The 27,441-nt window shown below is 41.7% G+C and overlaps 1 protein-coding gene across 4 annotated transcripts in view; it reads left to right on the forward strand.

The window, feature by feature from the left end:
* NTRK2 (neurotrophic receptor tyrosine kinase 2) overlaps positions 1-27,441 on the forward strand; it is a 198,632-nt gene that overhangs the window by 158,334 nt on the left and 12,857 nt on the right. For all 4 annotated transcript variants that reach the window (XM_067315695.1, XM_067315697.1, XM_067315696.1 and 1 more), the window contains one exon: positions 1,068-1,302. In XM_067315695.1, the coding sequence (XP_067171796.1) occupies positions 1,068-1,302 (235 nt within the window). The remainder of the gene's footprint in view (positions 1-1,067; positions 1,303-27,441) is intronic.

Genomic DNA, 27,441 nt, shown 5'->3' on the forward strand with positions numbered 1-27,441 from the left:
CAATTTTAATATCATATTTCTGATAGATAGTGTCAGATTTGATCTCATAGATTTTGATTAATTTGCAACTCTTCTACAAACTCCTGTGCCCTTCCTCCAGGGATGGATGAAGGCCACGCCTCACCTCTATTGAGTAGATATTGATATCTGTATCTTCAAGGTACCAGGATGTGCCATAGGTATGCCAGAGCAAGCACTGTTAGGATAGATGAAGCACAAGAGTTGTAGAGCTTTACTGTCATTTCCAAATGCAAAAGTGCTTTCTTTGCCCCAGCAGGTATAGGAGTTTCTCATTAGTCAATTGATCAGTGTATCTTAGGAGCTTGCTAGATCTTGAAAAATCCCTATTTCTGAAGTTGTTTGGTTGTTTGGACTAGAGTGTGTTTTGTGTCCTCTTCCCACTGTTGATAGTTCCTGGGTGGAGCAGAACTTGCCTTCACTGGTGAAATCAGCAAAAATATTTTCCTATTCTGTATGTATGACAGGAAATTGAAAGTATAAACCTAAAATTGCTGCCTTTTTTTTCTCAGATTGCATCTGAGAATGAAGTTAGTTCTTTCTTCTTGAAGAAAAGATGGAAATGCTGAATGACCTGTCTCCCTGTGGAAATCAAGGGGAAGCTGGTCATTCACATATGGGAAGAGTGGTGCTATGCATACCACTTCATGGCAGAATATCATTCTTAGAGAGGTTTCCATCAAGTACCAATCATCAGCTACATTTGCCAGTCTTTCCCCAGAAAAGATTGCTGGAGCAGAGCAGGAGAAAGGTAATGGTCTAGGACTGAGAGGTATTGTTATAAACCTATCTGCTTTATTTCCATGAACAATGTATTGCCCATTATGTAACGCTCTTCAAACCACCTGCCTTTCTCACCATGGAAGAAAACAGTAGAGGAAAAAAGCCGAGACAATTTCTCCCATTTCACCAAAGAATTTGTAGTCCTTACAGTCCTTTTTGTCATTATGCTTGAGCAAGTCATTTGTGCGGTTTTAGGCCCACGCATGCCTTTCAGCTCTTTGGCTTACAAGTGGCCTATCACTTCATCAGCTTGTATTTTGGTGCAGGGCACATGGACCAGATGCAGTACTGATGGCAGAAGGCAACCGTCCTGCTGAGCTGACCCAATCCCAGATGCTCCACATTGCCCAGCAGATTGCTGCTGGTATGGTTTACCTGGCATCACAGCACTTTGTGCATCGGGATCTTGCTACCCGGAATTGCCTGGTTGGTGAGAACCTGCTGGTGAAGATCGGAGATTTTGGGATGTCCAGAGATGTGTACAGCACAGACTACTATAGGGTAAGTGAACTGCTATAATCAGTAATAATTGAGGTCTTATTCAGTCATCTCACCACATTGATCTGACTGATACTACTTTTATACTGAACCATCTGTCTGTCAGGTGATTTAGAGGGCAGCATATAGAGAAGCTGGTTTTGAATTACAAAGTTTTGGTAGATTGGGAGAAAAGTAATGAGATTGGCATGTCCTGTTGTTTATATATGTTGGTTTTATTATCTAATAATAAATCATAGAAAGGCCATTTCCTCTGGTCAAAAATTTGGCATATTTGTTTGGCCTTAGTGAGGAAGAAGCAGATAAAAAGGAAAAGTGGATGATCACATTTGGCCCAACACTCAGAAGTTATTAAAATATGATCTTATACATTTCTAAGACAAATGGAAATTGTAACTTTTGCTAATTGTATGTTTCAGTTTACCTGAGTAGATATAAGTGATGGACAGCAGCACTGGACCAAACAGCTATTTTACTTAGGGAGGCACTAATGCAGAAATGGTCATATGTTCAGCACTTTAAAAGTTGACAGCAAGTATTTCCTGACTTAAGCCAGTTCTCTTACTGTTTATGGTTGAACAGTTGTTTCGTGTCACTCTGGTGAGGGCTGTAACTCAGTGGTGGGTAAGGGTAGCCCATGGTGCATGTTCATAACCTGGCCCAGGCCTTTTTCCCTGAGCTCAGTTGCCATAAAACAATCTGTGAAGTTTGTCAAAGGCTTCTAGAATCGCTAGGATAAGCACGAGTGTGTTCACTGATACTGTTGTTGATGTTGGCTTTGTACTATGTTGGCTTTGTACTATGTGGCAAGTCATGTAGTTGACAGCATTTGTGTTCATTACAACATGTGTAACTTCATGAGTGGAGCTGGACTATGAGGCTTTTGTGAAAGGCAATCTATGGCCAAGCTGTTAGTTTATAAATGCTACAGTTGTGTCCCATAACATGAGCTGCTCAGCATCGTTAAGCATATTCTCTGTACCTGCCTCCCACATCACTTGCTGCCAGTGAATTCCTTGTAAATAAAATGAAGGTCCCATCCTTACCCACCTTAATGGGGCTGCTGTGTCCATAAAAAGGACAGTGTCACTTCTGCACCAGTGTTTGTGGGATGCCTGAAAAGAGATTGCCATTATGTCTGACTGAGGCTGGACAGGGCAGAGGAAGCTAGACACAAGAATTATTGTAGAGCGTTGTTTCTCTTAACAGCTGAGAAGTAGCAGTCTCCTTTGTTCTTTGTCTTTTTGATCAACAAGCAAACATAATATTTAGTAAACATACATACCAGATTCCTCTTATATTTTGTTATTTTGGAAATTTGGCACTTCAGGCTCTCTGATCAACATAAAACAGGTGTGACTTCATTTCAGTACTTGGAAAAATATACAAAGTAGTAATCACTGGCTATATTTGTGTTTGAGAGGATACCAGTGAGCACCAAGGGCCAAGGTTTCTTGATTTTGCATCTGAAGTATGAGCAATAGTTGTTGGGACTGGAGGCAAGTATCTGTTCTGTATTTCAGTAGGCTGGATTTATTTACCATGTTTATCATCACCCTTAAGAATGAATGTTCATGCTTAATAGTGAGTGTTTGCAAAGGCCTTGACAATCAAAGGCATTTTAGAATGATGAATGCCTTACTTTGTACTTATTTTTGGAAATAAATGAGTGGCTCCTTGCTACAGAAAAACTAAATCCAAAAAGGGATGGAAGGTAGCTAATCCTGTGGGCTTTCTGGGGAAAAAAGAGACCTGGCACAAGCTTGTGGTACTGTACTGACTCTGGTGTTATCCCATCTGCGCCTGTTCCTCTTGTTTTGATGCTCGAGTCTTGCACATGAGCACATGAGCAAAGCAAAAACCAGTGAAGCGGGAGTTTAGAACAAGGTTGAGGTTTTGTCTTGCCTGACCCGTGACCTGGAGAAAGCAGGTGTTCACCAGAGGAAATTCTGGGTAATTTGGTGGGGTTCTTGGGTGCCTCTCAAAACCCCTCATTCAACTGATACACTGCATTCTCATGTGGCCTCTCTGACTCCCTCCCATCAACGTTTATTCCAGTTCCCACATCCATCATTGCCTTTCTTCTCTCCCTCTTTGTCACTTTGTCTTTTCTCATTCAGAGGCCGCAGGAGGACGAGTGGTGTCCAGGGGGTAAGAAAGGAGGAGAGATGTGGAGAAGGAAAGGGACAGTGTGAATAGTGTAGAGGGTGCAATAATGGATGTGAGAGAAGGAATGAGTAAGGTAGGAAGGGAAAGCAGGGAGAGGTGTTAGTGAAAGACAAATGTGGATGAAGGGTGAAATAGGTAGACAAGTGTCAAGGGGGTGAATGATGGTGCAAAGCGGCGTGTCTCCAGCCAAGGTGATGGTGAGATGGGGTAGCTTGCAGTATGATGCATGGATTTGAAACTTAAATTTAGTCAGTCACTTGTTCCACACAGTGATAAAACCAGGAAGGACCATTTCTCCAGCAGGCTCCAGCAGGCTTTTGTCTGGTGCAGAGTCAGGACAGAGCCACAGCCTGCCTTGCAGCCATCCTCCACACTGATAAAAACTGGAAGCTACAGGCAAGCCTCTGAGATTTTGGCCTGCCCTCCTTGGCCCATATGTGGGCTAGTCAGAAGCTGGTCACAAAACAGTCAAGGCTATGATGACTTGCCAGCTGGTTGCCTGGAGAATTATGTCCATGGCAGGCCTGAATAATGAAACTGTCAGCAACGACACTGGGATGGCTCTGACCTACCGTACCTAATTGTTTAGAGCAGGGTAAGTCTTTTTAAATGTTCAGGATTAATCACATACATGGAAGCAATTCTTCCCCAACCTTGACAGCTTTATCTCATGTTCATTGCAAGAATTTATACAGCTCCAAAATGGTCTGCAATAAATGGTGTGGCAGTTGTGTTTATTAATACACTGGAAGCAGTTTCCTGAGACACTACTGCCCTGTCAGGATGTTTGATTTGCCCAAGATGATTATTTGTAGTTTGTTTCTGTAAAATAAGGATGATCCCCAGTCCTTATTCACTGTTAGATTGTTAATGACATTCTGCATTTAATCAGCTCAGTTGTTAAGAGATACTTCGGGGAAGAGTGGGAGAGAAATAACCTTTGGGTCAGGAATATATGTGATGCGTGGCCCTGGTTGCACAAGCTTTCCGTTCTTTCTTCCCTTCTTTCTTCCTTTCTTCTTCATTAGACAGGAATCTTGGGGGAGGGGGAAGACCTGGTATACATGCTAACATTTAATGAAACAGAAGTAGTTTTCAAAAGTCAGACCAGATGAGCCTGAGGGCATGAAGAAATTGCACTGGTTTTTCTTACCCAGTGCTGCCGTCCACCCCAGGCCAAACTAAAAGAACTGGCAAGTAGTTTGTTCCGTGTGCCAAGCAGCTCTGCTAACACTGCTGCACCGCAGTCCTTGTAGAGCAGTGGATCTTTTCACACAGTTATTTACTTGCAGAGCTTAGATTTCGAGTTCATTTGGGGCTTTTCTTTTTTTGACGCCTGTTTGAACTCAAGAGTTAGGGGTTTCCCATCTGATGCCCAAATAATGTGACTCATCTGTAGCATTCAGTGGCTTGAAGTATTGACATTGAAGCATGGAAACAACTACTTTGCTAATATTTGTTTCTGCACTCAAAGGTACTGTTTCAGACCCTTTTCAGGCTTACAATTCAAGTTTGCAAGTGCTTGCTCAGTATCTGCCCTTAAAATACTTTTCTGTGTTTCTTTATCATAAGCAAAAAGCTAATAAAAGGAAGGTCAGCTCACCCCAACACTCAGAAAAATTAGCATGGATATGCTTTAAATATACAGTCTGGTCAGACAGCTGCAGACTTGAGCCAAGATTTTGGATGAAATTGTAATCTCACTGGAGTAAGCAAGAGCTTTGCCATTAACTTCATTAGGACCAGAATTCACCGTTCCACTTTATTTTATGTCTGTGCAGTGTGACATAGAGGCTCTGTTTCTGATTTAGATTTATGGAGCTAAGTTGTGTAATCTCTATTTAGCTATTCTATAACTTACTTGCCTTTATGCAACAGTGCAAGGAACAGTGGAGGAAAAAAGGACTCTTTGCCCTGCTTGTACAAACCATGCGTGGATCTATCCGAAGCCTGGGGCTATTAAGTGGGTTTCCATCTTCCTTTAGGGCCAGCTTGTCCTAAAGGGATGGGGAAGTTTAGAAATTATGTCACAAATTTGTTTCCTCCACTTTTGGCACAGATCGGGTGGAAGGACCCCAGGGGATGTGGTTCTGTCCAGTGACCTGTTTTCTCTTTATATCTCCTGCATATCTTGCACCATGTTCGTTGTTCTTCTGCTATTCAAAGAGACCAAAGGACATAGGATTGGATGAGGTTACATAGGTTACTGAGCCTGAACCTTCCACTAGTGCAGGAAGCTGTGTGTTAGGTGTTAAGTGCAGGAAAACCCACAAGAATCTCAGGCCTCCCACAAGCCATGTGGAAAACCCCAACACCCATTAACACTTCCAACCCCTTCTATACAAAACACCAAAAACCATAAAAACTACAGTCTGCCATGGGAAAAGAGGAGAAGTTAAAGGCGTCACCCTTAGACCTCTACAACAGAACATACGTTTGGCAAAAATATGTGAGAGCTCCTAGGAAGTCAGTCGCACCTCGTGCAACAGGAGGTGACAATGGTTCCTGTCAGTGTGTTTCAGTGAGAATTACTTTCTGATAAATAAATATGGTGCCACCAGCAAAACACTGACATGCTTTTTTTCAAAAGTCTCTCAGGTATTGGATAGCAGAAATCTCTGAAGCTTGAATTTCTAATTCCTGGATTACTCCTGCCCTGGCATAAAGCCCCTTCCATTAATTTACCAAGGTGGATGTAGCACTAGGGTTCTGCTGCTAAGGCATTGCCTGCAAGGCTGCCACAACCTCTCTCTCCTTGTGATTGGAGACTTTCTTTTTAATCTGTAGCCTAAATTAACTCCTGACCAGTTCACACCCACTTGATCACATTATCCTCCAACAAAAAAATTTCTTCTCCCTTCCTGGTGTTTACATCTCAAACATATTTAGAAAGAGTAATCCTTTCCCCTCCCAGACTCCATTTCGCAGGGTTAAACAAGCCTGTCAGGAGAAAATGTTCTCCATTTTTCTTCCCATCCTAACAACCTTCTCCACACGTCTTTCAGTTCAAATGTCCCTTTCTGGTACAGAAACTGTTAGAACTGTGAACAGGATTTTCCAAATGTGATTTTGCCTGTTCCTGGATCAGAGATACTTCCCTGCCTGTAATGAAAACATGCTGCATAAGACATCCTACACTCACAGTAGCCTGTGTCATATTGGCACATCATCACTGTGTTGTCAAAGAGCGCTCTGGGCCACTCTCATCTTCTGCTTCTTCCAATGAAGAACGTCCCCCTTATTGTAGGTTTTCGTTTCAATCCCTAAACAAATGACTTTGCAGTTCCTACTGGCACATTTTGTACCTCTAGTGGTTGTGAAAGACCATTGTCTCTTTTATTTTTAGCTTCTTTCGTTTTTTGGGGGGTTTTTTAATTAAAATTCAGGTCTTGTCTAATTTGGTGGCGATTGAAGAACTAAAAAAACAGTCATGGGACTGAAAAGTAAAAAGCTGAGGGAGTGAGGAAGGTTTGTAAATAAGTTTACTAGTTTTTTGTGGCTTTTTTTGTTTCTTGATCTATTTAAATAAGTATTTGGAAGAGGATATCTTTTTGAAATATACAGTTCCCATGCACTTTCAGTTAAGATGTGAGAAGTTATTATGCTTTTGAGCCTCCCAGAAAGGCTTCCAGAAAAATTAGGGATTACAGAATTTGATATTTGGAGCCAATTCTAAAAATACCCAGCTTTCTGATCTTTTTTCTACATAATAAGAACAAAAACCCTTTCCAGAAACCATTTTGACCCTGGAAGTATTACAGTTCTTGGGAAGCAGGCCAGATTCTGATCTCCACTATTGGTCGGTAAGTCTAGAGTAGCAGCTCTGAAGACAGTGAATAACGGTATTAGAGTAGTGAAATGGCAAAGAGCATCTGGCCCACTAAGCACAGTTCTTCCTTCATTTATGAGCCTAATACCTAATATTATACAGTGCTGTATTTCTGGCAACGGCATAATACATGTTTTCTGGTGACTCTATATATGAAACGTTTGCTAAAAGATAATGCTAGTAAAATAATCACCAAAGAGTGATCTCACTAAAGCTATTTCCAGTACCAAGTGCCTATTTGCAAAGAGAATTAATGCATGACAGCAAGGGACTAAAAAAAGAAAAGCCTGGTTTATCGTTATTTGGGCTGTAGCTAGCCAGGCAAGCACCACAGTACAAATGTTTACAGTGAGGAACAAGCGTCTGTCTATTCAGAAGGGCAAAGGCAGCAAACACCTGCAGGTCTCAGCTGTCACTACAGAGCCGAATACCTGTGTGGGAGAGTCTGGTGGAGGCTGCGCTCAAGAAAACAAGAACAAGTTGCTGAGAAGTCAAGCAGCTTGTCAAGGCATCCTCGTAGGTGTGTGTATTGAATTGTCACAGTTTGAAGGCACAGTTTGAAGGCTTTTTATTAGCTGCTATTTTTGTATCCATTGCTCAGAGGAAACTATCTGCTTCCCTACATGGACTTTGCGGCTCTCCTCCTCCGTCAGAGGCTCACTGCATCATGTGCAGTGATGGGGAGGATGGTGGGTGCTGGCAGCCCTGGAGTACGTGTGCAGATGATTTCATGAAACTGGAAACAATACTGGAAATAACAGACCGGCTCCATAGATGTAAGTCTGAAGTAACTCCCTTGAAGTCAGTGTGGTTACTGTGAGCTTACAGCAATGTAATCACGAGCAGAATTAGGTCTAATGATTTTAGAGGGCTTTTATGATCTTCCTAAGGGCCACTACTGTGTCAGTGGTTAGAAACTTGTATACACCAGAACAGAGCATTATCCTGATGCTAAATGATTAACAACATGGCTTGGTGCCTGTTACTACTAGTGCGTGCCAGAGTACATTTTGTTGTGTGCAGGAAACATGCTCTTTCCCCAGCTAATCCCTGATTCTTAGTGTTTTATCTTGGATCCCAGTTTCCTGACCTGCTCAACGCTACATAGAGAGGCCAAATTCAGCTTTGGCTCAAGCAAGTATAGTTCCATCATTTTTTAATGTGGCTATAGATGCAGTCACTTCTCAAGCGGAGTTTTCTCATCATCTTCACATCAGGGTCATTGGTCTTGCTTATAGTTCTTTTTCCATCTGTTTTCACTGACACTGCTCTTAAGAGGACAGTCCAAGAAAGTTTTCCATATTACTGCTAGGAAAAGGAGCATCAGATGTCCAACATCTGTAGTGGGCTGCATTTAACAGTGACTTATTACTGAACTCTGTCTTGCAGGGTTAACAGGACAGTAATAGAAAAAATTAAATCTTCAGCTGGGAGGTTGCAACATACTTTGTTTTGCCACATTTTAAGTCACTTTTCACATGAAACACGTGCAAATGTGAAACCAGCTCCAGTGCTCCTGGAGCACATTCTGCTTCAGTCTGTGAAGTCAGAGTGTGGAGAGGACAGGCAGGGAAAATCTAATGACTAGGGTGAAAAATGGAAGCTGACTAAAAAGGGCAGAGAAGATCTAGAGTATAGTGGACTTGTTTCTGTGACCAGGTACTTGATTATCCATTGAATTTGGGTGTCTACTTAGTTCTTCGGAAAACTCTCCCCACTAGATTTACACCAGCATGGTTCTCATGTAGGATATCAAGAGATTGACACTAAAAACTAGTTTGTTTTGAGGAAAGAAGTTCAGCCAGGAAGCAACACCCAGAAAAGGTGCCAGGAAATGCAGACATTCCTGTTGACCCACACTATAGCTAAAAGGTCTGAATATATTCCAATCAACAGCTTAATCAAAATGTTTGGGATTTTCCAAATGGAAATTTTCCCACTGCTTTCTTCTGTTAAAAGCTTTGATAACTTACTATTTTTTGGCCCCACCTTCGTTATAAAACAGATACTACAGTTTTTCAATTGGATGGAAATTGCATTTATGATGACCTTGGGTTTTTCTGAAGCATTTTAATGCTGTGGATTTCAGGAGGGTTAATCCTAGTGTATGGAGTAGGTGAGAGCCTTAGTTTCCATGTGTGTGCCTGCAGAATACCAGGAAGTTTACACAGTCAGCATCACCCACAGCTGACACAAGCTTTTCTGTTGAGGGGTTCTTAGCACAGATGTTCATTAATTTAAAAAGCCTTTTAAAAATTATATATACAAAACTGAATCATTCTTAAAAATAACCACACACATGGATATAAATTGCAGGAAAGCAATGATTCACTTACTGAAATTAGTTTTACAAACCAAAACTTGGAGAGTTTTGCAGTACTCTAATCTCAAAGTCAGCTCATTGCGTGTAAGTAGCAGCCCAGCCCTGTGAAGACTTCTTTGCAGGTGCTGAAATGCCTTGACTGACGTTTAACTGTTCAGCACATAGCAGGTACATTTTCTCAATCCCAGCTGTGTTCATAATGTTGCTGGATCGGACTTTGAATATGGGTGGCAGCTTCTTCCTTTGACTTCATTAGAGCCAATGTTTTGTCCGGGACATTAGGAAGTGAGTTTACAGGCAACATTTTATACAGACAGGGCATAGAACAGCAGCAGAAATGATGAAGTGATTTCTGTAATTCTGCTTCTTGGGCCAAGTCTTTGCGCAAACCAATAATCTCATTATGCAGTTGTGGGGAGGAACCATGTGTAAATATCTGGAAAGAGAGATGCTGTACTGCAGTGCCACAGAGCTCCGTTTTTGGCAGGAAATCTGCAAAGTAAATGACAGAACACCAAGGGTTAGTAGCTGAAGCTGTTGACTTTGCGCTGTGATGCACACAGTGTGAAGAAAAGAAGATGTGGGGACAAAATGAGAAGAAGATCTCCAGGAGCACTGTGAGTACAGTCAGAAACCAAAGCGGCAGTGCCCAGCTGCTGCAGAGCACTGGTGCACCTTGTGCGGCTGCACTGCTGCCCCCAGGGGCGGTGGGGACGGCAAAGAAAGGCCACCCAGCAGGAGCAGGAGCCAAGTCTCCTTTGAGGACTGGTCACTGAATCAGCTCCCTGCAGAGTCTTTGCAGGCTTCCAGCTGGAGGGTTTTCTTATGCAAATATCCTTTCTCCTTGCAATAAGGAAAGTAGTTGCTAGGCAGTTTTCTTAAACATGCATTTTTTCCTGGGTCTGAAGGGCAATGGGCACTGTTTTTGCTCACAGTACTCAGGAAGCGTGGAAGGGAACAGAGATGATTAGTTTGAAGTACTGTATATAGCGGGATGGATAGAGAAGACAAGGGGACAGCGTCAGCTAGTACTGGAGTGGAGCCTGCAAATCTGCCTTGTAGATTGGCACATGTGTAGAAAAGAGTTTGTGATAATGGTGAGTGGAGACAGGGAGGAAAGGAAGCAGTGTGTTATTCTTCTAGTCACTTATGTCTTCACTGCTTTTGGGGTCCATTGGCTGCCTGAAGGAGCACAGGTGCTGATCAGGTGTGGGCATGGGCTGGGCAGTTTGCACATGCCTACCCTGATGTGGAGGAAAAGAGCAGTCATTAGCAGGGACTTAGGCCAACCTGAGCCAGTTGGTCTCAGTGCCAGAGAGAGATCCTGAAATGGTTTAGATTGCTCATATAGTTGTAACCCATATGCCTGTGTGAAGCCTTTTCTATATTAGACATCATGAACAGAAGTGAAATTCGTGATGAATTGTCAGGACTTGTCTCTGAGCTTGCCAAATTCTGAGGACCCCAGAAGTGAGATAATTTAGCATCTTGCAGGCTCAGGAACTTGGCACTTAGACTTCAGAGATAACTTGGCCTTGCATTAATCTAGTCTTATATAAAATGCAGCAGAAACTTCACCTACGAATTGCTGAGTCAAGCTATTAGCTATGGCATAACTTTTAGAAAGAGATGAAGGCCTGATTTAAGGAGAATGAAGAAAGATTCATCTGATATAAAGGATAAATAAAAAATATAGAAAAGCTCATGGTGACTCAAATGCTTCTGTCTCCATCAGGCAGATAAACAAATCTGCAGAAAAAAGCCACATGAGTGGGAAGTAACATCCTTTTTTCTAATGCAGTGAAATGCTTTCAAGAAACATGTATAGCTTCATACCCTTGAGTTTACTTTTAGAAGTTTGCCCCTTGACAGCATCCTTTGCAAAGCTGTTGTCCATCCCTTGAGAATTTGAGGAGCCTGCATTAAATTTGATTCACAGTCAGTTCATATCCATCTTCTCCACTTAATCTCATCCTGGGCTTGATATTGATATCAACAGTGATGTCATGTGCCTTTGGTTTGGGAGAAATGTCAGACCCATTGAAATGTTCAGATAGAGGTACCGACCCTGAGAGGTGATGCAAATGAAGTTTTGAAAACTGTTTCCTTACTTAATCTTGTGTCTTTGCATTTTTCTCTGGCGAGACATTAAAGTTATCTTTTCCATTTTCAAGCTATTCCCCCAAGTGTTGGTCAAAAGTTTAACATGCTGAGTAGATTAATCCTAGTTTAAAGCCTACAGAAGCATTACTCTGGTCAAGTTACATTTACTCTCTTTGCTGAGCAATGTAGTTAGCTTTTAAATTGTATGTTAACTCTTGATTTGACCTGGAATCATCATGTTTTCAATTTGCTGTGGCATTTTTTTTCTTTGTGATAATTGTGAGGAAAAGACCAAGTGTTGTTTTGTTCATGAAGCTACATTCCTGTATGGATCATGTGACCAGGAATACTGCAAAATTGGTTGAAACTGATCCAAATGGGTAGCAAGCCATACGAAATAAGAATCAGTTTTGAGATTAATTGTGCTTCTGAGGAGTTTACCTAAACAACCTGTTCAGAATTGAGTCAGGAGGAACAGTAATGTGGTAGGCCCCATTTACAGAGGCAACTAATGATGGTCAACAAGAATATTTAGACATCTGTATCCTTGCTGATAGACATGGGACAAAACCATGTTCAGCACCATTACAGAAAAACATGTGCTGTCAATTTTTTTCACTCCAGGAGTGCTACAACATTGCTAGCTCTAATTATTAAAAGAAATTATTAATTGAATCACTTCTCCATCCCCCAGCTCATGAGAATGGCTTAAATTCTTATGCTTAAACAAACTAACAAATGCTGGATTCTGTCCCGGGCCGTTTTGCTAAGAGCAGATTTGTTTGTGAATGAGAAATACATTGGAGCAAGATGTATATATTCAGGAGAGCAAAGAGCTATTCATGCAAAAAAGTCATTACTTGCCCAGAAACAAATGGGTATGAACTGGCAAGAAGAAATTGAGAGCGCAAGCGAGAATTTTCTAAATATAAGAAGTAAGTCTGGAATGGCCCTTCCAGCAGGAGCAACAAGAGCACAGAAAAGCTCAACTATTTTTAAGCTGGAGATGGATGCATTTCTGAAGGAGCTTAGAAGGCAGTCACCTGTGATACCTGTGATAGCATGGCCCATTAAACCCTACTTCAGCCCTGTGTTCTTTCTGTGTTGCTGTGTTCAAGTTTTTTCCCACAACTGTGAGGGCTAGAAGTGTACATTTTCAAATGAATGTCATTTCAAATGTTCATGTAATCATATGATTAGGAGCTGGGGCTTTTAAGGAAAAGTAATAGTGCAAGGCTTTTGGTTATAGAGTGAAAGATTGTAAATCTACTTCTACAAAAATAATGAGTCTCTGTAATAAAGCAGTACATACTGAAAATGAAATACATAAATAGCCATTTGGAGATAAAGGAACCTTGAGACTGAGATACTTTAAATCACAAAATACTGACTATTTTTGTCTTTTACTATTGAAAATGAATATGAAAGCAGTTCACCCATACAATTTTTGCAGAAGACAGAAAGACTGTCGCATATACTTGTAGACTGAATGCTTGTCCAACTTCCAGATCAATGGGGAAAGTAGAATTGACATCACTGGGCACAGGATTGCAACCTTTATCCTTATTAATTACTAATCTTAATGGCATTATGTCTGCATTCACTTGTGGGTTCATAGCTATATCTAAAGGGGAGAACACATCACATCAGCCTGTGATCCAGTCCTTGCATGGCAAGTCCTACACACTCATGCAGAGGCACAGGAATTATATAATTTTGTTATCACTCTGACTAACTGCAAGCATTTTCTTGGGAGGCCACACCATGAAGTAACAAGTGTTTTACTGAAACTGTAGGTTTGTATTAATTTTTTTATTTTCAGTCAATATATAAAATTTGATGGAGTCTGGTCCTCCCCCAGGAGATTTTTTTGTAATTACATTTGGTCCTTTACAAGGTGTGTGTGAGAGAGGAATCCTTCAGTTTATTTTTATGATCTGCTAGACTGTATCCCTAGAAATTGGGATTTAACCGGGTACCCAGAAAGAGAGGAACCTTATCAGGGCAAAGAAATCACTCTCATTTTCTTTTTCTTCTGGTGATAGAATTTTAGGAAGATAAAGAACTGTTCATTAAAAACATTGCCAGATATTCTTTGATAACACATCAATCTTGCAATTGTTTCACTGCCAGCATAAATATACAGCAAAAAAAAAAAAAAAAAAAAAGCCAACCTGAATGACAGACATGTTGGTTACAAATCATTTGCCCTAATGTTTTTGTCATCTACCTTTCTTGTACTGCCTCAGCCCAATTCCACAAAATAAAAAAGTGATGTTATCTTAAGGATATAGATTCTTTGCAAACTAATTTAGGAGATGCCTGTCACCAACAAATCATTTCAAGAGGCCAACTGATCTTTGCAAGTTACTGCTCTGCATACAGTCCTTTTGCAGCTGATTATGCTGCCAATGTTATTTTCTGACGGTGAGATTTAGTGCAGCATAGCTGGCTGGCAGTATACTTTCAGGAGATTTTTCTTGCTTGTGAGCTAAGTGAAGGGCAGGGTCCTGCATTCTTGGCAGGCTGTCATATGCATGAGCTGTTTGTTTTTTGGATTCAACAAGCAGAGTTTTAAATCATCTTTAGCAAAACAAGAGACAGAGAAAAAGATCAGAATAGAGCTGAATATTTCATGTCATAATTTTGGCAGCACGTCTTGTCTTCTATGTTGAAAGCACCAATGTAAAATGGAATTTTGCAGTTTTCAGTCGAATGACTTTTCCATGCTCTTTGAATATCTTCACTTATTCCACAACTGGCCTTGCATGCCATATCAGCTTTTTTTAGAGAAAAGAACCTAGCACTGAGTAATTCTGTGGAAAAAGCATATTGATGTTAAAATAAAGCAAAATACCAATGCCAAGTGGGTGGAATTCATCCCTCTGCAGAAAGCCAGCACATACTACTTGAATCTACAAAATAAAGCTTATATGTTGTTTAAGTACAGGCCTCATATTGCCTTTTTCTGCAGAGGGGAATTCTGTTGCAAAAGATCGAAAGATCCGTCTTATACAACTCCTGCCTGTTTGCATAGACACACACAGTTGTGATTTCTTACATCAATCATGCTTGGAGGAACATACAGTTTTGAACAACAAATGTTTCCATGGCAGTTTGGAGACAGACTAAGTGGTGGTTTTGGAGCTGAGCCAGCTTGTATATGCCTCTGTATTATGCAATATGAACCCTCTTGTCTTCTGTCCTAATCAGCTTTAGGTGGTGGAATAAAACACAAAATGGAAAAGAAGGAAAGTGAAGGCCGTGCAGCAGATAAAGCTGTATTACATGCAATAAGAAGCCCTTCAAACGCATCTTTAAGCATAGCTAAAATTATAGAAAGTAGGAAATACAAAGGAGTTTTACAGAGAGGTTTGTGCAGCTCCACTGTATAACCTGAGACTGAAGGTATGTGTGCTCTGCAAGCGCTGCTGGCTCTGAAGCTGTGGCATGAGCTCGCTGCAGACTGCAAAGCTATGCAGAAGCAGGCTGAATGCTCCTTTTCTGGGGCGTACGTCTCTGTGCCTGTGCTGCTCACAAAGCCCAAGCTAACTGATCGAAATGTAGTTCATGTTGGTATGTGCTCAGTCATGTCACTAGGGATATGGAAAACAGTGTTATGTTAGTGAATGCACATAGTCAGAAAAAAGATATAGTGTTTCTTTCCTGATTATTCTGTTTAATCTGGCAATGGTTTGCAGCAGTTTTTATGGATCTTTTTAAAAGATAAAAAGCAGCAAAACTAGAAAAGGAAAAAGGAGTAGATCTGGATCTGTGTAGCCTTCAGGTTACATAAAGTAGGCAATTATTCAGCACCTGTAGTTTAATAATTTTTTATTCTGAGTTAAACTCACAGGGGTTGTGGCAGATTTAAAAACTGTCTAAGATCCTCAAAAGTCTTGACTCTGGAGTAATTGTGGCCTCAAAATTTTGGGAGTCCCCTTTTCTGACTGTTTTTCTTCTGCTGTTTCACAGGGCCAACTCTGAGAAATGGAGGGAACTAGTTATTAGCACCAACTGTATTGGAGACAATTGAGAAAATGTGGAATTTATTTAAATAGAAGTGCAAAAATTAGTTGGAATTTGTGTCCCTGAATCAGAGGAGAAGATGGGGAACAAAAGGTTGCAGAACCTTCTCTGATCTCACCTCATAAAGGACATCGGGAGTAAATAAAAACACATGAGAAATGGAGAAAGATTGATTAACAAAGAAAGCTAGGTCCTAGAGGATACAGTGAAAAGTGCCAAAAAGCGGTTTGGGACTGACTTTGTAAAGGATGTTAAAATAAACAAGAGAAGATCCCTCAACTGTTTAAATGTAAAGAGAATGAGGAGGATCGTGGCGGCACTACAGAGATGATGATGTGGAAATGAGAATTAGTTTGGCCTGGAAACTAAATTAATTTTTAACATCAGGTTTTAAAAGGACGGTGATGAACATGAAGAAACAGGCAAGGTGGCTAATGCAACCAAGGATATGAAATCTAAGCCTGGAACAGGCATAGAAAAGAGGTGCTAGATGAAGCAGGGAAATGGAGAGGCTATTTTATGAGAGGAGACTAAGGCTATAGTTCAGCAAACTCTTTAAACAGCATTAGCTAGTCCTGCTGCTGAAAGGGAAGGTCCTGCTCTTTTGCTACTCCCAGCAACTAATTCCTGCATCATCCTCTTTTCTGCACCAGCACAAGTGTTTCTTCAGCTGCTGAACAAGCAGCATTGATGAAGCAATACAGCTGAAGAATAGGCATTTTTTTCAGGTTGTGGGGAGGACAGGACCACTTCTCTGATCATAGGTGCCAGGGCATTCCTGCTTGAAGTCTTTTTTGAAGGACAGTTGAAAAAAACCTATGATATATAAATGCATCAGAAGGGTAAATAAACATCAGAGAAGGAAGAAAAAACATTTAAACTAAAGGACAGTGTTTGCCTAAGAACAAATGAGTAGAAGCTGGCCATGGAAGAATTTAAGCAAAAGATTAGAATTAGGTTTCTGACCATCAGAGGAATGAGTTTCTTGGACAGACTGTGAATGAGGATGCTGGGGAGAAAACTAAGTTATTTTAAGGTGGTACTGAGCAATTTATAAGAGGAATTATGTGATGTAGGTGAACTATGTGATAGGATGGAAGTGGGCCTGAGGACTCAGGATGTCCCTTGCAGTTCTTCGCTGGTACCTTGAAGCACACTAAAGCACAGCTTACAGTGTCTGATTACCATTAAGGAGAAAGTTTTAGAGAGAAAACATTTCCAGTTCATCAAAATACCTGCCACTAGCTCTGCAGCTCTTACAAGTAACTTCTTAGCTTCTCTCATTGCTAACAAAAGTCTGACCTTGCACCCACTCTATGACTCTGGAAAAATCCATCTTCTTTTTAATTCTGCATCCAGTCTACTCTCCCTTGGCTTTAATTAGACTTTAACCCTCCAAATTCCAGTTGGTTGGTTTCTAGTTTTACAGATGCTTCTGTCTGAGTATAGGCAGAGCCAATATTGCTTTGTCCTTGTCTTTTCCCAATGTCCTGCATTTGTCATAAGGTAAAGTCAGGAGGAAAGATTAAAGGATGAAAACACATAAACAGTTCTTTTGCTCCATATGTATATTCCTTCTGTTCCCTTATCATTTCTTCCCAGAAGGGTGACAAACTTAACTTACCTTTTCAGGCCATGCCAATCTCAAAAACATGGGTGGTTTCTGTTTGTGACAAGGTTTAGCACAACCCTTGCTGGATCAGCAAGGCAGAAGTTGCCTTTCATGTCAAAAAGCTACAGCTTTGCATGCAAAGTGGTAAGAACATAGGGGCTTCCATGTGGGTTTAGACCATGGTTCTCACTTGAGTTTTAATGCAGAGCAGATACTACTACGCATTGGTGCTTGCATACTTTATGTCTTGCTCCATACTTGTTTCATAGAGAGCATGAACCCATTACAATCTTAGCTGCAATCTAGAGCTTTAGTTCAAGTTCTGGAGATCCCTGATGTGATAACGAAGATAGCGGCAGCCACGCAGAAGTCCAGCACTGACATGACAAACATGACACCCATCTAGCAGTCTTCTTGAGTCTCGCATGCTGAAGGTGGGGAAATGGCCTGACGTTAATCTTCCTGCTGGATAAAATTGCAGAAGATATAAAGTGAGCCTATTTCTGTTATTCTCGGGAGGTTAAAGGTGTTTTTATCTCACTATACGTTTCCCTACCACACCTAGAAAAATAGTATTCTGTTAGAGAGTTGTCTTAAAGTTCACTTAATGATTTCATCCTTTCTTCTGTTGCTGATACTAGGACCAGGTTGAATAGCATTGAGATCAGTTGCTCGAATTGCGGCAGGTTTCTGGGTGCATTGTTCTTCACTGGTATCACTGGAGACCTTGAGCAGCAGAAACCACAAGTCCGAAAGCAGCAGTGGAGCTTTTGCTCCACATTGAAATCCCAGGCATTGAAATCTCAGTATCTCTGCACAGATGCAATTTTAATTATATAGGATGATCCTCTGCCTTTTACAGAGTAACTACTCAGAATTTAAAAGGAGTCTGGAGACTGCTGGGGACAGGCAGGTTAAATTATAGTTATTACCAGGCAGCTATTTAAAAAATACTACCCTCTGAATAGTAAATCCCCCATCCCCATGAAACACAAACAAAACAAAAAGTTTGCTTGTCGTTCTGGAATTCTTCTGGCATTCAGCTCATAACTTGCATGTTCCAGCCCTTCACCTCAATGCTTTCTTCTGCTTTATAGAAAAACACTCTTCTTTGCAGTTTGTAGTATGTCAGACTAAGGTCATGAAATTAAAAGACAGAGATACTCATTTGGTTTCAATACATTTCAGTTTGTAAACACTCATATTGATTCTTCCATGTGCATGAAAGAGGAGCGGGGTGTACACAGACAATCTGGGCAATATTATTCTTATGGGGCTAGGTTGCTGGATACTTTCCAACATAAAAGATTCTTGTGACCTTCTCCACCACATTGCTTAGGGCTGGGCTTGCATGACTGCCCAAGCCACAACAGCGCACTGCTGGGAAGAGCTTGGCTGCTATGTTAGTATCTGGAGAAAACTGGGCTGTTTCCTCCCACCATAACTCTCTCATTGTATTCCTACCAGAGCAACTTATCCAACCTCCTGGGGATCCCACATGAGACAAAGTCCATCCTTTCTCCTGATAGTCAGCAGGGAGGCAACAGAATTAGGTTTAGTGTAACCATTGTCTTGAGGCTTGTTCCCAGTGATTACCCGTTCTACATTCTTCTAGTATAGCAGTTTGGCGATAACATAGTCCAATAGGTGAGGAACTAGGTATCTCTGCTGCAGTTGTGAACCTTCTGGGGTCAAATGCTTTTGCTGGCATGTTGGGGGGAACTTTTGTGTTTGCATAAAGTTAGTTGTGCAAGAAATTAGGCAGGTGGCCACACACTGAGTGATGAGAAGAAGAAATATTAAACACAGTTGCCTCATTTCCTGAGCACTGTCTAGCACATGTGCTGAATTAAACAGAAGTCCTGTGGAAAAATATTGTTAGGTCATGTAATTAAAAATGTTTTCCATAACGCTTATTTAGATTGCCAGTGGAGCTGGCAATTGCTGGGATCTTTTGCTCTGAAACAAAAAGAATTAGGAATTTAAATATCATATGTGTGATATCACAGCAGTGATACTCAAGTAAATGTGTGATCAATTGCACTGATGAAGTACATTCACAAATTCTTCTGTCTTTATCCATTGCCCATACCTATGTTCACCTGCTCACAAATCCCACTCCCCAGGTCTTGTTACAGAATGCCAAAGATTTTCTAACAGTTCATTATGTCTTAATTCAATGTGCAAGGGAGATTTTTCTTAATTTCCTCCCTAAATGGAAGTTCTAACCCAGTCCTGCTGATGTGAAATACACAGGGTACAAGACACTGAGCAGGAAAAGTGAGGTGCAAATGGAGCTCATCCTGAAAATTAGACTTTTCATAGGCACAGTTGTTCCATTCTGGCCCAATTTCCTCTGATGAAGCAGATGTTGTCCTGATCTGCCCAAATAAGCTTATTATGCATGTGACTCTCCATCCTTTTTCAGAAATGACTGAACCAGCTCTTAAGTCTAAATCATGCCTGCTATCTCCCCTCTCTTCCAAGAGTGATACTGGAGAGGAAAGTGTCTGAAGAGCAGCTTTTCTATGTACTTCCCATATCTAAAGGTTGCAAGGTTCACCTTTCTAAGATGTCTCCGTTCAGTGTACAGAAATGCAGAGGCAAGAAATGGCTTCTGGATTGGCTATAGAAAAGCTCTGTGATGTTCCCTGGTCAGAAATATTACAGAAGGAAAATACTGAGCACTGTCCTAAGCACTCATTTACGGCTTAAAGACACTTACTGCCTTAATGTAAAAATTAGTTGTTGGATTTTTTCAACTTATTAAGTTCTGTAAGTATTTCACTGTCTGAATTCAGGTATTCTAAACCCTTAAGTGATTGCTGGCTAGATCATTGTTTAATATATGGAAGCAGACATCATGAGAACATAGGACGTGGTCCACCTAACGCAATATTCTGTCTCTGATGTAGTGGTAGGAAATGCTATTCAGGGATAGCGTGCAAGTCTTGCTGTTTCTGTGGCCATTTCCTTATACTAGTCCAGAATCCATAATTCTTGGATTAGGGATGTTAGAGAGTACATCCCTGCCAGTTCCCTGTAGTATCTGTTTATGGGACAGTTGTCGATGAATTTGTCTAATCCTTTTTTGGACCTGCTGATACTGTCTGCCTTCACAACTGTCTGTGGCAGTTAATTCCAGGAGTTTACTACCCATTGTGTAAAAAACTACTTTCTTTTATCTGTTTTAAACTGATATCCTATAATTTCATTGACTGCCCTCTTGTAGCATTTCAGACTTCGGTGGTAACAGTTCTGCAGCTGTTGGTGATCAACCTCACTTTATCCATCACCTTCATGATTTTGTAAGCCTCAGCTTAAGCATTTTAGTTCCCCTTCTCTGTGCCTCTTCAGTTGTATTTCATTCCTCTTTAACTGCAAAGACCAACAATCACACTTCACTCAAGGCATGGAGGGCCCCATGACTTTATAACATGGCAAAACTATGCCCTTTGCCTTGCTCTCAGTACCTATCCTGATGATGCTCAGCATTTTGGGTTTTCTTGGCAGCTTCTGCTCACTGAGCTGATGGTGTCAGAGATGACTCCAAAATCTTCCTTCCAAGTTGCAGCTGCCAGTTCTGAGCATAAACATAGGTTACCACATCTGTTTATTGTGTCAGTGTAAGTAGTCATTACACTGAAACTCATCTGCAGCTGTTTTCCACTCACTCTACTTTTTGTATTGCATCTCCAAAAGCTTAGTGTCACCCACAAACTTGGGTGATTTGACAGTGCACTCCCTTCTCCAGGCTGTTGATGAAGTTTTTGGATGTAACTGGTCCCGGCACTGAACTCTGGGGTTCTCCACTATTGCCTCCTCTCTACCGTCAGCAGTGACCTTTAAGTCCTACTCTCTGCCTCCTGTCCTTTAACCAGCCTTCAATCCATAAAAAAACCCTTTTCTTCAACCCTGTAGCAGTATAGTTTCTTTAATATGCTTTCCTGTAGAGCTTTGTCAAAGATGTTTTGAAAATCCACAGGCGCTGTGTCTACTGGATGCCCTTTGTCCACATGCATCCTTGCACTTGCATGGGCTGCCAGCAGGCTGGTGAGTGGGATCCCCTTCTACAGAAGCTGTTGTTTGCCACCCTGCCAGAATTCCAGTGGGAATTCTGGCTTCAAAAATGCAAGATCAGGTGCAAGATGGACAAAGCCTCTAGAAAGTGAAAATCGAAGTAGAAGACTCCTTTTGCTGGTCTTAGCTAAAGGGGAAGCATCACTGTGGGATGCAGTTAGGATTGTGCTTAGCTGTCATGACTAAGAATCATCTCACAGTGCTCCCCAGCCCGTGCTGCGGTAGGTCTCACTGCCTTGCTGGAATACCAAACAGGACTTTTGTTAGGTGTCTTCGTTACTTCAGCATCGAATCTATACACCACTTAACTGCATGGGACATTCTGACTTGGATCTTAAATGCATTCCCAGCCCTAAACTGGTTGTTCGAGTTGCTGGACACAGAAAGAGAGCTGAAACATTTGTTAAGTCTTTTGCATGAGATGGGCTGCTGGGAATATAATCAGCTCCATCTAGTCTTTAGAAAAGTGCTGACCCAGTCCAAAATTTTATGAATGTTCCACTAAAAGAACAGTGGTTGTTTTTCTTCCTTGTTTTGTTTGTTTGGGTATTTTTGGGAGGAGGCCAGTTTTATTGACATTCTGAGGGCTCACTGCAAGAATGAATCACGTCATGTGGAACCTCGTATAGAAAAAATGACATCCAAGGAAATACTCTGTTGTTGGCCTTAAAGCTTCCAAGTAAACTGGGAGCAAGGGAAGGTGTCCTTCAAAGGCTGTGTATGGGATACTAACTCAGAAATAAGTGTACACTCATCTTACCCCCATTATATACCTAGAAATCCTCTGGAGGCAGGACTGAGGACAACAGGGCAGTTCCCATTGCTGCAGGGAAGGAGGGACTGAAAGCTGGGTTTGGGGTCACAGCCAAATTGCTGAAGCAGGAGTTTGTCCTATGCCAGCTTGTGCTCCGGAGGGTCTCAAGTCCCCTTGAACCCTTTGCTTGCTGTAGCCAGCACTTGTCTAACTGCATGTGGTCCTTCAAGTGCAAAAGTAGTATATGGGATTTTCAAACCCCCTTTGACAGCCTGGCCAATGCACACATTAGGGCTGTCCGCTCCAGACTGTGGGCAGGGCCAGGGGGTGAGAAGTGTTTGAAACGTTTTGAAGACAAACGTATGCAAAAGAGGATGAATCTATTTTTCCTCTCAACACCTGCTTTTGTACACCCAGGATACATGCAGCTCATGGGCGTCTTGGCTGGGCGACCAGATCAGCCCCGCACAGCTCCTGCCCGGCTGGCAGCTCCGCTTCCCACCCCTCCACCTTTGTGCCCTCCCAACATCCCCTTTTGAGCTTCACCGCTGGAATTTGCTCAAAACGGGGGTTTCTGCGCACGTGGAGGCTCAGTTTCCATGGCAGCCAGGCTCCTCAGCTTGGAGCTGGCAGTTCAGGAGGAGACGGGAGGGCGAGCAAGGGAAAGTCATTAAATGTGCCAATTAGTATGCAGCGCCAGGGCTGCTGGTGTGGAGAGCGCTGGCGACGGTGGGCAGCGCTGGGGGTGTCCCAGCAGCGCGGCGGGCGATGGGAAGATGCAGTCACCGGCATTTTGCTACAGATGGCTGGAGAGGAGTGACAGCTGCCCGTCGGGCTGGCGGCTGCAGGCCTGCTAACAGAGGGGGTACGTGCTGGGTGCCCTCCCTCTCCCCCACAGACATGCTGCCTTGCGTAAGGTGCACCTTGCAGACTACACACCCCAGAAATTGGGAAAACACTGGTTTATTCCTGGGCAGGAACAGGGGCAAAAATTTTGAAGACTCTCAGGTGGTTGCATTTGATCACAGGTTAGATATTACGGTGACATTCACCTGGAGGACTGGAGAAAGGGGAAGGGGAAATTAACTCAGATTAAGAGATGATATTTACTCTGGAGCTAATTAGCTTGTAGCGAATGGCAGGACATGACTTTTAGGAAAAACGCAGCCTGCAGAGTGGGCGCATTTTCATGCGAACAGCAGACAGGGCTCTGCCAGATTCACGTTCAGTAAATGGAGTGGTGCTGAGCTACGTGCTCTTCTCCCCTGCAGAACATGCAGTTTCTGTGGGGCACAGTCTTTTTTTTCATTTCTCAGCCTAGTCTGTTTTTTTTTAGGTTTCTCTGCTATATTTTGTCCTGTGTTGACTACATTTCAGTCAGAGGTGCATGTGTTTTATGTAGCTGTATAGGAGTTATAAATGCCTTGCAATGTTTCTGAGTAAACAATGCAATATAACACACAGATATTGCTACAGGGATTAATGTTGTTGTGATATACATGTGCTTAAACAGTTAATCTCTTGAAGGAAAGCATTCTAGATACCTTAATATGACTATTTCAGATTTGGGGGAGGTGGTAATGGATCAAACAAGTGCTGGTAACTTTCCTCCATCATTTCACTTTCAGTGGATAGAACCTGCCTAGAGAAATTTCAGAGGGACTCTCCTATTAATTAATTGTTTTGTTGTTGCTTATTTTTATTTAGTTTGTCAGATAATCTATCCCCTTCTCAATATATGTTTGTTCCCTGTAGTATGTTTCAGTGCTTTATCTGGGATCCAGTTGTTTTAAGACATGGGTTATTGATCTTGTGTGAAGCATTGTTTGTTTGTTTGTTTTTTCCCTGTGAATCCTTTTAAAATAAGTCTTGCCTCAGTACAGATCTTGAGGGTCTGAGTTGTACATGGAACAGTTTCAGGCAGGGGAATTCCTCCAGGAGTTCTTCGTGAGAAGTGAAAATGGAAATAATGCAAGAAACAAGGATGTTGCATAGGAGCTGATGCTCATGGCCCTGCCATCCTCTCTCCATGCCACACTGTCCAGGACCTGAAACACACAGGGTGTCCCCTGGGCATGGGGCTGCCCATACCCAAAGAAGTGCTGCTCTCTGCAGGGACCTGCTCTACAGAAGGATCATGCTCCCCTTCACCCCTCGGTCGTCAAATGGAGGACACTGCTCAGAGTTTTCTTGGCATCTCTGTAGGTCTTTGCTTCCCTTTAGCACCAATTTCAAAAATTTGAAATTTCAAAAAAATTCTGTGGAAAAATGTGACCTAAATTCAGTATCAGCCACATTTTATTTTTATTAACTGAGAAAACTTTGTTTTAAATTTCCATTTCAAAATGGAGTCTTTTAGGAGCACCTGGCTATTTTGTTTTGCTGGAAAACATTTCAACATTTCTTCTTCCAAACTGTTCCAAATATTTCATTTTGTGAAAATGTCCAGTACTTTGCCTGATACAGAATCAAAGGAATTTCAAAACATCAGTAATTCTCACCAAAAGCAGTATCTTTTTCTGACCATTACAGCTTTGTTGAATAAATTAATAAGAAGACTTTAAGTAGCCTTGGGAACAATTTGCATAAATCAGTTGGGTTTTCTTAGCAAGAAGAAGTTTAAGGGGAGAACTTTTTAGTCCATAAGAAATAATAGGTGCACTTTCTGCTGCCTTGTTGACTCTTACTCTGTTTATCCCATTTTCACACTCGGTTTTGAGACTTCTGAATCACAATATATTAACATGATAGCCAAAAGTTATTGTGATTCTTCTATCAATTAGTCCTGACACGAAATACCCCTATCTCTACCTTTAAATAAGATAACACTTATTTCTTCTTCTTTGTATTGCCAACACAGAACAAAACGATCTAGGATCCAGTTACACATGGACTGCTTCCACATACCATTTCACTATATAAAAATATTCTCCATTTCTTTAGAATAGTAGGAAAAGATTGAATTCTGCTATCTGCATCCCAGCTCATGCTTGCAGATGTAGCTCTATCTTTCCTCTAAGTTACTGCATTTCTCTTTCTCTGCAAACAAAACCTTTTTCTTTTCATAATTAATATTAACAATATTTTTATAGTATTAACATTTACAGCAAATATGAAATATTAAATAGCTTTAAGTATTAACAATCTTGACACTATTCATGATAAGAAGAAGATGTTTCTGTGACTGTAGCACGTTAGCATTAACTATCCTGCAGATGCATTTGTGGCAAGTACTTTGTAGCAAGTGGCATCCATCCCAGTGCAGGTAACCAGCAAAGGGTGCATAGTAGTTCTTCCCTTGCCCTCTGACTGAGAGCACTGTGTATGACTGTCACAGTGTGGCCTTGGCCTGGCCCCACAGAGATGAATTTCACCCTTAGCGCAAAAACATGATTACAGAATTTAAGCCTTGGACAGAAATAATAAAGATGTTAATAGAAGGTGACCCTGCCAGTTGTGTTTTTCAGCTTAGGCTGAGAACAAGGACATCAATAATGACAATAAAAGATTATTGGCCCAATGTTAAACACTACGGAGGCAATGCCTGCTGCAAATGCAGAATGACCAAAAGCTGTAATTCTGCTGCAAAGAAGAGCACAAATGCAGGCAGTGTTTTGGAGGGAACAACTGTAAGTCAGCATAGGCTGTGGCTGCAATTTCCACACACACCCTGTGGTGGCAGGTGTAGTCCCCAGAGCCCTAGGAATTTTTGACTAGTCGGAGTGCTGGGATCCTTTCCCCAAATCTCTGCTTGAGTTCCACCTCAGGCGAGCCCAGAGGCTCGCTCTGAGAGGCAGTGGACCCTGACTCAGGGGAGATCCCTATTTGTGCTGGTGATAGCTGAAAAGCACAGTCCCACCAGGACTTTCTGACAGTCTGCTCGCAACCTGTGAAATCCCCTGGGAGCCAGTCAAAGGTGACCTTGTTTCCTGCAGGTAAGGCCCACAAGGGCCTGCAGGGCAGTGGAGAGCTGTAGATTTGCGTTCTCTTAGAGATGGAGCTGAATCTGCCTTAGTCTCTTTTTTCCCTCCTTCTCTCTCCCCAAAGAAAAACAAATTAGCAAGGACACTGCAGTTTTTGTGTCCTCCATGTTGGAGAGGTGAAACAATATTTATGCTTAGTCTGAATATTGCATTCCTTTCAGCAGTATTCATTCTGAATATTGTGTTCCTTTCACTGAAACAGAGAAGGCTTCTCATAACTTGGTAGTTTCTTGACCATATGTCACCTTATGCAGGAGCCCATTATGTTACTGGGTGTCATGGGTGGACTAGTGAAGCTGAGTGAATAGGGAAGCTGGGGAATAGTAAAGCTGAATTCAAAGGCATATGCAAGACTAGTGCTAAAAAGAGCCTTTCCCAGCCTTCAGCCCGTCCATAGAGGGACAGAGCGCAGTACGTAAGAGTTCGATGGGACACAGTGCTTACTGGTGGTTTCATGAGTGCTTGCTTGTTGGAGACCCTTTGCAATAGAGGGAAGGCTGGCTGGCCATCCACTCCCAAACGCCCTGGTCTACGGTTGTGACCATTTTACTTTCTTTCCATTCCTGTTCACCCTCTGTTTTCCCTCTATCCCCATATTCTCTTCTGTTGATATTTATCTTGATTCCTTTCCCCCATTCCCTAGGGCTGAGCTGTTGAGCTGTTAGTTACTCTAGTAGATGTTTCTTCATGAAAGTGGTCTGACTGAGCATAAAGAGGCCCTTACTTGAGTAAGTGCACATCAGGGGGACTAACCCATACTAGGTTTGTTCAACAGAGTAAGGTCTCCCCTTCTGCCTCCAGGGCCAGGTCATAGGCTCTGGGACCATGACTTGCTCCTGTGGTTATTGCATCAGGTCAGTCAAAAGAGGACTGTGGCTGCTGGGAAGCTGTCTGGCTTTTAAGAATAAGAAGTCAGATTGAATTTCACTCGAAAACCGTCAGAATTTATTCCCATTTGATAAATGCATGGTCTGTATTGGTTCGTGTACAGTACTAATAGTCATCTCTTCAAAACAGACAAAGAAAGTACATGAAACATTATTTTAGGGTTTCAAATGGTTAACTCTCACTTCACTGTTTCCGTAGCTCAACAATTTTCACAGAAAACTGGAATTATCTGTCACTTTCCATCAGAGATTTAATGTTGACCGTAGCAGTAAGATCTCATAAAGGGTTAATTATCTTTAGCAAAATACTACAGTGCATTTACTATTATGCTATAAAATATTATCCTATATAACCAGAAGTAAGTAACATGTC

Source organism: Apteryx mantelli, chromosome Z (genome assembly GCF_036417845.1).
Source record: "Apteryx mantelli isolate bAptMan1 chromosome Z, bAptMan1.hap1, whole genome shotgun sequence".
Classification (NCBI taxonomy): Eukaryota; Metazoa; Chordata; class Aves; order Apterygiformes; family Apterygidae; genus Apteryx; species Apteryx mantelli.